Here is a 13,554-nt window from a genome sequence, read left to right as displayed (position 1 = left end):
TCTAATGAAGCGCTGGCTCCATGCTTCCTAAGGACTGTCCCCTAGCACTCACATATCCACTTGTCTCCTTACCGTCTTACTAGCAGGCAGAAGCTCCTGTTATACAGTCTGAGACAGAGAAAAGGTGGATGTAGTAAGTGTAGAAGAAAGGGAACATGCCCCAGTGTTAGAGAGACCAAAGTCAGCATTACATTAACTAATTTCATTTCAGCTAGTCCACACAGGTTTTGTTGCTTAAAGGCAGTTCCCCTATGTAACCAGTATTAAAAGTGTAAGCTAAAGGGGTAAAGTAAACAGGAGGTGAGAGCATGCACTCTGATATGAAGTAAGCAGATTAGTATTCAATTTCCCACTGTGCTAAATAAGCCACCCTCTGCTGCTTTGAGGCAGCCCCCCTAAGCTATAGATGTTGTAGATAACAGTCTATCAGATATCATGGTAACATATCAAAGTGGAACTAAAAGCAAAGTATGTGCATCAGCAGCCCAGTGGGGCAGTTTTCTCTTCATAATCTTAGGAGTTAACAATCTTAAGCAAGAGTATGTGAATAGTAGTTAGGGTTGTCACCATTCTTGGAAAAAAATACAGGTCTTACTAATTTGCACAAGAAGTGATATAAGAGAATATTCTGTAAATACTTACAGTTTAAATCTGCTATATAGATGGATTGCTCCCAGTGTCTCCCTGTTCCCATTTCCCCATGTCACTAAGGAGCACTATGAGACTTGGGGACCTTTGGAGACCTGGGGGACACTGAGACTATGTATCACAGTGTCATTATATATCACAGTGTCTCAGTGTCCCATGTCTCTGGGTCCCCACATTGCCCAGAGTCCCCTAGGGTCTGTGTCCCCATGTCACTAGGGGACACTAGGAGACATGGGGATGCTGAGACACCAGGGACACTGTCTTGGAGACATAGGGACACATACACTTGGGGACATTGTGTCCCTAGTGTCTGTGCCCCTATGTCTCCCAGGGTCCCCTAGAGTCTGTGTCCCCATGTGTGTCTGTGTCTCCAAGTGTCACAGCGTCCACAGAGGTGTCCCTGTGTCCCAATGTCTCACAGTGTCCCCTAGTGTCTCAGTGTCCCCATGTCTCACTTTCCTGAGCTGTAGGCTATCTCTGCAGGCTGGGCGCTGCTGTCTGGACTCTCTGTGCTGTGTAGCTGCTCCCTCGCAGATCAGTGAGTAGAGAGATGCATTTTTATGTTGTAACTTCCTATCCCTGCCTCTCGCCACACACACAGCAACCCCTACTGGCCGGTGCTGGTATTGCAGAGTAATCTCTGTTTGTACTGAGAAAAATACCGGCATTTGTATTGCCAGTATTACTGCAATATCGGGACCAGCCAGGTGGCAACCCTAAGAGTAACATGTAAAAAAAAAAAAAAAAATATATATATATATATATATATATATTTTTTTTTTTTTTTCAATGGGCATGGGTTGGAACTGCAGCTCCATCAGCCCCTATGTTAATCCTACCCTGGCCATGGACCATCCAAGCTTGCAGTGGCGAGAAACTTTTAAGGACTGGCTGATATCTTTGTACTTGAACTTTCAAGTCTTGGTGTGTAGCACAGAGTAAGCGGGTTCTTTAGTGTCAAGAGCACAAATAATCTGGTTGGGAAAAAAACTAGAAAAAGCTCTGGGAGAAAATCGATAAAGATATAAAATTTTGCCACTTTGGCAAATTTTCAAACTTTGAAAAATTTGATTTTCTGCACATTTGTTATCTTTGAAACAGTATGGCATTTTTGGAAAGAATATTACCTGCATGATGTCATACTATTTTTAAAAGTATGCAATCCCCATGGTGTATTAAGAGAGCATATTGAGTTATTTGGTGTAGTCACTTTAAAATTACCTTAAAGTAATGTGTGTTTGTCAGTGAGTGTTAGTGTGTGTTTGTCAGTGAGTGTGCTTCCAATCAGTGAGATTGTGTATTTGTCATAGAGTGTGTATGTGTGTTTGTCAATGAGGTTGTGTGTCATTGCAAGGACCATTAATTGCTATTGGATTTGTCACAAAAATATCTTCACACAGCATAACATAAATAAGAAATACATTGTAATATAATTGGATATTTTTAACATACCGTATATACTCGAGTATAAGCCGAGTTTTTTAGCACATTTTTTGTGCTAAAAAACCCCAACTCTGCTTATACTTGAGTCAATAGTCTGTATTATGGCAATTTGCATTGCCATAATACAGACTGGGGGAGAGGGGGGCTGGCAGAGCTGTAACTTACCTGTCCTGCAGCTCCTGTCAGCTCTCTCCTCCTCCGCGCCGTCCGTTCAGCACCTCGGTCAGCTCCCAGTGTAAGTCTCGCGAGACTTACACTGGGAGCTGACAGAGGGAGCTGGACGGACAGCGCGGAGGGGGCTTATAGATGGAGAGGTGGCGTCAATGCATAGAACCTTACATGTCTGGACAAGGGGAGGAGTTAGATGACCACGCCCACATGGGGCGCCAAGATTTTTTCGCACCAAGGCATCTGTGACCCTAAGATCAGCCCCGTGCTCTGATACAGTCTTTAATATGTAGGGAAATTAGATATGGACAAGAAGGGCAGCAGTAACTAGAGTCCCTCCTAATGCCATTACATGTATTTATCCCTCTTTATAATCTTTGGAATAGAGGGGTAGCTAGGATTTGGTGCTTGTGCCAGTAGGAACCTATTTGGTTTATTTATTTATTTTTTTTGTTTTTTGCGCTAGCGTGAATCAGAATTTTCTTGGATATATTGGCTAGCTTTTATATGGCCATATGCTACCAAAATGTTGTCTGTTATTAAAAGTATGGCTCACAAATGTCTGAATGGGAATCTAATTTTATTTATCTGCACTGAATCAACATAGAGATATAATCAAGAACAAAATCTAACTGTTGAATATATATGTTTTAGTGTGGCACTGTAGATCAAGGACTATATGTGAATCTCACTGAAAGGAATCTCCAGGATGCACAGAGTCACAGATTTTAGCTGGAACTGTAAGAGGTGGTTCAGTCTTTAGGCAGCACTGTTGCACTTTATCAAGGTTACATATGTTTCACAAATGTAAACGCTGGTTGTGATGCCAGAAGTTGACATACATGGGGGTATTTCAAGGGTGGTTAAGTTTGGGGGAACCCAGTCTTCATGATTCACAGTGGGGGTTCTGATCACTTCCTAGTAGATAGTGGTACACTTCACTTAGACTCTATTAGAGGCCCTAAGAGTCTCACTGTCCGCCATCTCAAATTGATTCCCGATTTGCGCGTTAGAATAGCATAAGTATCTTCCACAGGATAACAACGTCACATAATGCAAAAGGCAAAAAAAAATTCTCCTACCTCTCTAGATTAACGCCAACTCCCTCTACCTACTCTTCATTTCTCACTTCCATTCAAAACAAAATCATCTATACACTACCCAAAAAAAAAGAAAATAACTGACTGATTGCAGTATAAACTGCAATCAGCACTGAAAGTATTAACTTTAATTTTTTAATAAACCAAAAAAAAAGATCAGGTTAATCAGAGAGAAAAATCTGCCCCCCCCCCAAAAAAAAACCTGAACTGTACTAGTGTACTGATCAGAGCACTTTAAAACATTCAGACGCTGTGGCAATGATCGCTCGCTTCAGATCAAAGTAATGAAAGAAAGATGCAGAATACAATGATCGTAGCTGATGTTTAAAATAATTGGCTGTGACATTGTATCAGTGATTATGGTGACAGCCTGTCACCATGACCATGTGAGTCTGAATGATGTGAACAGCTCCCACAAGAATGTTAAGACATGCTATGTCCTTATACCATTTGAAGGGCAGTATGTCCTAACATTGGGAAGTTGTTAAATCTGCAAGTTAACAGCTTGGCTACTGAACTGGAAATTTCAACTTCCAAAGGTTTGGACAGTTCAGTTTATTGACATTTAGTCTAGGCCAGGGGTAATCAACCTTTTAATACCTACGTCCCAGTTTTGTATCTTTGATGGTAATATTTCCTTACCGCCCACCAGTGGCACAGTAACTAATTTTATAAGAGAGGGTTTTTAAAAACAATATGTACTTAAATTTAGCTATTTCTTTTTTCTTCTATTTTCTGTGTGTGTGTGTGTGTTTTTTTTTTTGTTTTTTTTTGTTTTTTTTGCTGTGTCTGAGAGGGCTTCCAGCAAGCCTGACTTTGCATGGGCTGGCAGGGGAGATTAAATGATCTTCAATGCCGGCATCGGTCCATGGTCATCAAGGCCCACTGGGTGTTTTCTGAAATCCACCTGACTAGCCATGGTCTAAGCCAAGAAAAAAAATCCTGAACTTGTATTGGAACACTGGAAGAAGTGTGTGGTTTTTTTTTTTTGTTTTTTTTTTTTGGTATGTCTGAGTAGGATTTGATCTTCTCAAGGTATCTATTACAAGCATGTTATTTATTTATTTCTTACAGATAGATTTTTCTAAAGGATTAAAACTAACCTCCATCAAAGTTCAGACATCAGTTTTATGACAATTCAGAACCTCAAACCCATCATTCACGATCCCATAATCCTCTGTGCTTTACATTTTAGTTTTGTCTGCTCTGATGTCTTAACACCTTTAAGCCGAATACAGGAAGTTTTTTTGTTTTTTTTTTTGTCTTCTTGGTGGCCATCACATCTGCCAAACAGCTAGTAGAATTAGACTTAATTAAATAATATACAAAAAATGTACTTAAATGTATCTATTTTTTTACACGTTTTTCTTCTATGTATGTCTGTGGAGGGGGCAGTGCATGTGGGAAAGGGGCAGTGTGTGCAAGGAGCAGAGTTTGTGGTGGGAGCGGGGAGATGTGTGGAGTGGGCAGTCTGTGTGTGTGTGAATGAGAGGGCAGTTTGTCTGTTTGTGTAAGGGGGATAGTTTGCATGAGGGGTGTAGTGTGTGTTTGTGTGTTAAGGTTGAGTAGGGTCTATGCTATGTGTTAGTGGGTGAGATATGAAAATCTATCTTAATGTCTCCCCCTCCCTTCTTCTTACCTTTTACCAGGGAGGGAGAACATAATGCTGCAAGCCCCGGTGGTCCAGTGGTGGCATGCTTACTTTAGCCTGCAGCTCCACTGGCTGCAGACTGACTCTCTTGTTCTCCTGCAAGCACAGCACTGTATCGGAGCATTGCCCTGGTAATGTGCGGCAATGATACGACCAGCCGTCTCACAGGAGGAACACAGGCCCTCTCCCCCCCTTTTGCTGGAACTAAGTGCCAGCAGCCTGGTGAGGGAGATCTTTGATCTCCTCACTAGCCCAAGAGGGCTTACAGCAAGGCTGGCTCTGCACGGGACAGCAAGGGAGATGAAAGGATCTCCCCTGAGGACCTTGGCGATAGGGACCAGGTTGACTATGATCTAGACCAGGCATAGGCAACCTTCGGCCCTCCAGATGCTTTGGACTACACCTCCCATGATCAGGGCCGGACTGGGGAAAAAATTCAGCCCGGGCATTTTGTATTCACAGCGGCCCACTGAAAAGGGGGCGGGGACAGATAGGGTGTGTTTTGTCATTCCCAATGACAAGCACGGCTCATCACAAAGTGAGCATGTTGGTTCAATGCTCTTCCAGGGCATGAGAAAAGGGCCCTGTATTTGTTCTGCACAGCGCAAGCAAATTTAATAACATGCTTGCGTTGTGTTTGCTTGAAACTTGTCTCAGGGGTTTCCATAATTGGGATACTCACTGTATCCCATTTATGGAGACACTATGTGTTTGCTTAAATGGAATCTAGTTTGTGCATAGGGGATCCAGAGTGTGTATTTTAGAAATGTAGTGTGTGTGTGTGTGTGTGTGTGTGTGTGTGTGTGTGTAGGTGATGCAGCGTCTGTGTGTAGGGGATCTAGTGTGTGTGTGTGTGTGGGAAGGACTCAGGAGTGCGTATAGGAGATCTAGTGAGTGTGTGTGTGAGTGGTGCAGCATGTGTGGGGGCTGCTGTGTGTGTGAGGGGTGTAGTGTGCATTTGTGAGGGGTGCAGTATGTGTGGGAGGGTGCAGGCTGTGGGAGGGCGCTGTGCGAGGGTGACGTGTGTGTGGGCGCTGTGCGAGGGTGACGTGTGTGTGGGCGCTGTGCGAGGGTGACGTGTGTGTGTGTGGGCGCTGTGCGAGGGTGACGTGTGTGTGTGGGCGCTGTGCGAGGGTGATGTGTGTGTGTGTGTGTGTGGGCGCTGTGCGAGGGTGATGTGTGTGTGTGTGTGGGCACTGTGCGAGGGTGATGTGTGTGTGTGTGTGTGTGGGCGCTGTGCGAGGGTGGTGTGTGTGTGTGTGGGCGCTGTGCGCTGTGCGAGGGTGATGTGTGTGGGCGCTGTGCGAGGGTGATGTGTGTGTGTGTGTGTGTGGGCGCTGTGCGAGGGTGATGTGTGTGTGTGTGTGTGTGTTAGGGTGCTGGGTGAGTATGTTAGGGTGCTGGGTGAGTGTTGGGGTGCTGGGTGAGTATGTTAGGGTGCTGGGTGAGTGTTAGGGTGCGTTTGCAAGGAGGCAGGTAAATGCCAAAATTGATGTATTTTTATAATAAAATGTAAAAATAAAAATAAATAGATTATATCCCCCCCTTCCCTTCTTACCTGTAGCCTGGAAGGGGGGGGGGGACTGCTGACATCCATCCCTGGTGGTCCTCATGGTAAGTGAACTCTAGCCTGTGGGGCTATAGTTCACTCTTGCGAGACCCGGCCAGTTGCCATGGCAACGGCCCGGATCTCGCGAGAGAAACCCGGCGGAGCCCTTCATGCAACACAGCGGGGCCGGCGCTCGGATAGTGCCGGCCCTGCATAGACCAGCTGGATCTCCCCGGCCTCGGCCAGTGGCCATCGCGGCCCACCGGGCATTTGCCCGATGGCCAGTCCAGGCCTGCCCATGATGCTTTAACAGAATTATGGGTGTAAGAGCATTATGGGGGATGTAGTCCACAACAACTGGAGTGCCGAAGGTTGCCTATCCCTGATCTAGACCAAACTGCTCAATTTCAAAATCCTAAAAAAAAAAAGCACCACCACAGTATTTGTGCAACATAAAGACACTTCCACTATACACACACACAGCATCCATTACACAAACACACGCACAAACTGTATCCACTACACACACACACCACATTCACTATACACAGAAACACACACACTGCATCTACTATACACACACCACATTCACTATACACACAAACTGCATTCACAGCACTACGGAATCTGATGGCGCTATATAAATGCATCTACTCCACAAACACTTGCACAACCTTCACTATACACAGCATCCACTACACAAACACACACTCTGCAGTCACTATCCACAAACTATATCCACTGCACAAACACACACTGCATCTAATACACACAAACACTACATCTGTTACACAGACGTACAATCTGCATCCACTATAAACACTGCATCAATGAGACTCGCACTCTGCATCCACTACAAACATTCTATATCCTATATACACATACCACATTCAGTGCACACACACTTCTTCCCTGTGGGCGCAGTCGGGGGCATACCCTGTGGGTATGGTGCACCCAGTGGGTGAAGTCGGGCAGACATTAAGCTGCAGTGGTTCTGGTGACTATAGTGTCCCTTTATGCCCTGCTGTAAGTTCACTATCTGTGTGGATAGGCTTGGCATTAGAACTAGTTTCCCTCCCTTCTTTTGTAATACATTAGCAGAAATGGAGTGTTAAATATTCAAAGATTTTTGTTTTTTCTCCTAGAGAGAAGGTCTGTATTGCCTGTGATTAATACTCTTAAGGGGACAAGCTAGAGTTGTACAAATGAATTAGAATTAAGATTTTAGGGTTAAATGCTGCCTATCCTTGAAGTAGACTGAAAGGAAAATCCCAGCTGTAGTATTGCCGCTTATCCTATGGAAAATGAAAATTTTCGGTGAGTAAAAATTCAGTTTTTACATGTCTGTAAGAGCTGTACACTTACTTTTCATAAAATGAAACTCTAAGCATCATAACCACTACATCACACTGTAGTGGTCGTGGTGCCAGGAGTATCCTGGTGCCATGGTAAGATATCCAATTTTTTAACACACTTTGACAACTTACCTGGATTCTGCTGGATCCACATCAAGGAGGAGAATTGAGATTTCCATGTAAAGCAAAGCATGGACATGGAGGACCGCGTTCGCTGGCTGAGAGCATCAGCTGATTGGAAAATGATGAAATGAGTGACAGTAGGGCGTAGATGAGACAGGTTATAAACATGGGGGGTAGCAAGCATAAAGAGGACAAGCAGAGGGGAGAAATTGCATGTTACCGGGAAAAAAAATATGCAAGAAAAAATTAATTCTATGGCAAAATCAAGAAGGGAGTATTGAGAGACACTAATGGGCAGATGGAGTGGTTATGGTACTCGGATTGTTCTTTAAATGGTAGTGAAAGTCCCTAATTGGTATTTCTTTGGTTATTACTTTTTCGTCTTAGTTCTAAACGGTGATTGCTATTTGATGTATGAATAGAGTTAAATATATAGAAATTAATGCACTAAACTCCAAATTGTAGAGAATTAAAATCTGAATTACAAAAAAAATGGTCATTTGTAGAAATATTTGCAATTCTGCTATAATCACATCTTTGCTATTTTTGCTTCAATTTTACCATTCAGACTTTAATTCTCTGCAATTGAGTGAATAATGTAAGTTGAATTACATAGTAAGATGAAAGATATTTCTACAGTTCCGGATCGGTTTCAATAGAAATTAATAAAATCATCAGTTAGGCATAGTGACATAATTATTGTAAACCATTTAAAAGGCCCCATTCCATTCATTTGGTGTATAATACATATTCTAATCAACAAACTTCACTTTTGTAAATCTGCATGAACATACCTCCCATCTAAAAAAGTTGAATCCTAACGAAATTCGGGGTTTAATCTGATATGCCCCAGGTATTCCCATTTGATTCTATGATTATTTTAGTATTTATGCTATCACAGTGCATGTTGTGCTCATTTTAACATCTTTATTTAACATTTTTATTTATATTCTAGACCACTCGGGGAATTTGGATAAATTTGTGCTATCTCAGCTGACCCAGCTATTTCTTACTGTTACATTGGAATGCCCTTTTTATGAGGTATGGTATATTTTTTTATTTTTTTTTAGCACTTACTTTTGAAACTGTTTATTAAAACAAAGCTCAATGCTTTTCGTAACTTGTGATATGCCTTTTGGAGTTCACTTTGATCAGAAATTTGTAATGTAATGTATATTAAATATACCTCCATGTCATTTAGATGGAAGAACATGCCATTATATCTTTGTTTTTAGTACCACTTTAATGGCCATTAAATGGTAATTTTACTTGCCACATCAAGGCAAACCTTTTAGGTAAGTCTTGCGCTAACAATGCACCTTGCGGTTTCCCGCTAAGAAGCAAAATCCCTAATTAGGCAGAAAGGGGTATTTATATGAAACACTTAAAACAATTTAGCCCTTCACAATGCACACATGAGCAGCACTGTAAAATGGCTGTATAATGCAAAAGCAGATGAAAACACACATGAATAAGCTTTGCATTAAAATTCTCAATCTTGGGTGACAATAATGCTTATAGTATTAATCAACCAAATAAATCCTGCACACTATCCCATATATATATGTACATATAAGTAACAGAGATTTTTAGTACTACTACAATGCCATTAAAGTATAAGCTCACATGCCAGACCAAGGCACACTTCGTAGACAAATCTACTCTAGAAATTCACCTTTCACCTTTTAAAAGGCAAAATCTCTAAAGACAGAAATTAGTATTTGTATAAACTCCTAGAAACTAATTACCCTAGTGTAGGGTTCACTTTAGAGACTGACTTTTACACTATGATTAATAAGTTTGTAGAGGCTTATACAAACACCCCTTTCTGTCTTAATAGAGATTTTGTATTTTAACTGAAACCAGCAAGATGAATTGTTAGCATAGGACTCCACATAAGAAGTTTGCCTAGACACACGATTTAGCTTACATTGTAATGGATGTTTGAGCTGTATTAAAACCTCTGTTATGTAAAAGTGCGTAGGAATTTGGGGTAGTGCACAAGTAACTTGTAACCAAGTAACCAATTGCCATTGCAGCCATCCAAGATTGACAATGGAGGTTAACCTGTGCAGATGCATGTAGACTTCATATTTGGTTCCTTTAACGTTATTGTGATGATATGAGAAGATTTCTAAAATCACTTTAGAGTGTGTACCAGTACCACACTTGGTTGTCACTGATAATCTTTAGACCTGAGTCTCTAACTGGACTTTAAATTATATGCAAATTTACTGGCCTTCCACCTAAAACCACTACTTCCTTTATTATTATTATTTATTTATATATATAATATTGTTTTATGACCAGTCAGGGTTTGCAACTAGCGGAGAGCTGGTTGATAAAACCAGAAAATGTATCAATATTATATATATCAGGAAATGTCCCCCCCCCTCCCAGACAAAAAGGTAAGCAGGGAGGGGGACTATTAAAATAATTATTTTTCATAAAAAAAAAATATATATATATATTTATGAATTTACCCTCCTACCCCCACATAAACACAATAACTCCCCCCATACACACACACTGCTCCCTCATCTCTTACCCTACATGTTCTCTTTGGTGCTACCTGTATTTTGTCTTACTTGCTTAGTTTCTTTTGGGTTTTAGAGGGAATTCCCTACGTTCAGGGTATGCTGCCTGTTTTTTTATTTATTTTTGTTAAGTTGTTTAGCGCTGCTCCATCCCCCTTGTTTGCGGTGTATCAGTACTTATGGAATTCTTAGAATGGATGTTGTATTCTTCATGATGAATCTCTTGACTAATTTTAGATTGTTACTCATGGATTAAGGTTGGATTTCATTCCTCCTAAGGTTCCATAATATATTGTCAACTTTTCATTCACATTTAGTTTCTATAAGGTTGGTGATCATAAAATAATTACACTTGCAGGGTTAAGGGTAGTGGGAGTTGGCACCCAGACCACTCCAATGGGCAGAAGTGGTCTGGGTGCCTGGAGTGTCCCTTTAAGCATGCTGCTGTCGTACCCATCCTAAAAAAGCCATCCCTAGACCAGTCTTCCACTTCCAACTATCCACTTCCATACTAATTCTTCTTGACCTCCCTGCTGCCTTTGACACTGTTGATCATGGCCTCCTTCACCTAACCCTTCAATCTCTTTGTCTCTGTGACACAGCCCTCTCATGGTTCTCCTCCTATCTCTCCTAACGCTCCTTTAATGTCTCTTTATCCAACAGCACCCCCTCTCCTCCTCCTATCTCAGTCGGAGTTCTTGGTCTGCTTTTGTTCTCTTTCTCTACTGCCTCTCTTTGCATTAATTAATTTGGATTCCACTACCACCTGTACGCTGATGACACCCATATATATCTCTTCTCCCCTGACCTCACCCCTGCTGTCCTGCAACGTGTCACCAATTGCCTTTCTTCTATCTCTGATTGGATGTCCTCCCGCCTTATGAAACTCAATCTCACTAAAACTGAGTTTCTTATTTTTCCTCCTCATAACACTGATTCTACTCCTTCACTCTGCCTGCAGTTTGACGGTACCTGCCTCACCCCATCCTTTTCAAGTTCACTGTCTTGGTGTCACTTTTGATCCTGACCTCACCTTTGTGCCTCATGTCCAGTCTGTTGCTAAAACCTGTCAATTCCAACAACTTACAAACATTTCCTGCATACGCTCCTTTCTTACGCAAGATTCTGCCAAGGAGCTAATTCATGATCTAGTACGTTTTTTGTAATGATTACTGTAATTCTTCATAATTGGATGCCCCCAGAAGCTGTACTGCCTCACTACAGTTTGTATTGAATGCTGCCGCCAGGCTCATCTTTCTCTCCTCTCACACATCACACCTTACACTGACTTCCTGTCTCCTACAGGTGTCAATTTAAAATACTAACCCTTACCTATAAAGCTCTAACCAACTCTTTTCTTCACTGATTCATAGGTATACCCCTTCTCGGTCTCTCCGCTCTACTGGAGACCTTTTCCTTTTTGCTACTCGCACCCTTACTGCAAATTCACGCCTGCAAGACTTCTCACGGGCGACTCCTTTCCTTTTGAACAGCCTGTCTACCCCTGTCAGACTCCCTAGTCTTCAATCCTTTAAGAAGTCCCTCAAAACCCATAATTTCAGGAATGCTTATGGCCTCAAATAGTAGCTCTCAAGCCTTCCTCTAGCTCTCTCCTAAAGGGCCACACTCTACTCTCACCTCCAGCTCTGCTACTTTCCCACCATGTCTATTTGCTGTCTCTCTCAATACTCTTCCTATTGTGTTTTTATACCCCACCTCCTCTAGACTGTAAGCTCGTTTGAGCAGGGTCCTCCACTACCTATTGCTCCTGTTACATTTTGATATTGTTTCATTTGGTAAATTCCCCTTTTATTGTAAAGTGCTGCGGAATAAGCTAGCACTATATAAATAGCAATAATAATAATTACACATTTCCTAATCAACCTGTCTTTTTTTTTTTTTTTTTTTTTGCATAAAATGTGTTACAGGGTCCCATGCTTCTTAATAAATACAGACTGAAGACATTTTCCTCTGCTGGCCATTCACTCGAAACTCCAGTTGATATTCCTCTTTACAACAGAGTGAAGTCGGGACTGGTCGATCTACTAGGGGCAAGAATGTACTTTGCATCTCATGTGTTATCTCCTTACTGTTACACTTTAGGTAAGGTTGGCAATTGTGCAAAATAAATATTTTGTTGATGCTAGCTATGGATATTATAATGCTTGGTTAGATCAGTGTCCTCCCTGGTGTGGGGGTAAATATAAGAAAATACATATATACCTGCTTTATCTTCTGCCTGCAGAGTGAGGCAACCAACTCATTCAAAACAAAACTAATGATGTTGTGACTTATGTCCCTTTAAAGTGGTACTCTCACTTCTGAGGTTTTCATAGGAATAGAATCTTTATGAAAAACCTATATGTATACTGTGAGGAAATGTCGGTGTAATTCTAACAGAAGAAAAAATATATCAAGCCCCAGCATTTAATGTTTACAGTGATCCTGCCAGTGAGTCCCTGGAGCGCTTGAAGAGTGGTACATATATCCCAACAATCGGGCTGGGGTATGTGAAACCTTGAGTGGGACTCATATACCCCAGGTTGCTAGTGATGCCCATAGTGAATGACAGGCTGCCTGTTTAGTCTCCATCCTTCAGTACTATGTAGGGAGCACTAGCGCAATTGATGATGTGCTCTCACTGTACTGCCAGGAACAGTTCCCTGTTGTCCCCAGATGTAGGATGAGAGGCCTGGAGGTTGAGTGAAGGGTATGGGCTCAGATCAGAGTTTAAAATTTCCCAGTACTGATTCATATTACATCTATCAGCCGTACATTTCAGCTACGTAGCTTTGTATTAAGTATGGCATGAATTTTTTGGGGGAAAAAGGGTCTTTAATAATCTGCTGCCTGTCAAATGTTGCTAAATCACATCAGCCTTCACTCACAACTCCTGATGGCAACAAGCACCTTATGGCACATTCATGTGGAGATCTAGAGAGTATTTTATGGGATCTTCCAGACCTTAATTTTTCACTCT

General features: G+C 41.9%; 1 protein-coding gene across 1 annotated transcript in view; it reads left to right on the top strand.

Annotated features, from left to right (window-relative positions):
• Positions 1 to 13,554, top strand: part of FASTKD3 (FAST kinase domains 3) — a 63,112-nt gene that overhangs the window by 22,504 nt on the left and 27,054 nt on the right. Inside the window, exons 3-4 of the mRNA XM_063451931.1 lie at positions 8,993 to 9,078; positions 12,503 to 12,677. Coding sequence (XP_063308001.1) covers positions 8,993 to 9,078; positions 12,503 to 12,677 — 261 coding nt within the window. The remainder of the gene's footprint in view (positions 1 to 8,992; positions 9,079 to 12,502; positions 12,678 to 13,554) is intronic.

This window comes from Pelobates fuscus, chromosome 4 (genome assembly GCF_036172605.1).
Source record: "Pelobates fuscus isolate aPelFus1 chromosome 4, aPelFus1.pri, whole genome shotgun sequence".
NCBI classification, from domain to species: Eukaryota; Metazoa; Chordata; class Amphibia; order Anura; family Pelobatidae; genus Pelobates; species Pelobates fuscus.
The sequence above is the reverse complement of the archived record's forward strand: the minus strand, read 5'-3'. Positions and strand labels throughout refer to the sequence as shown.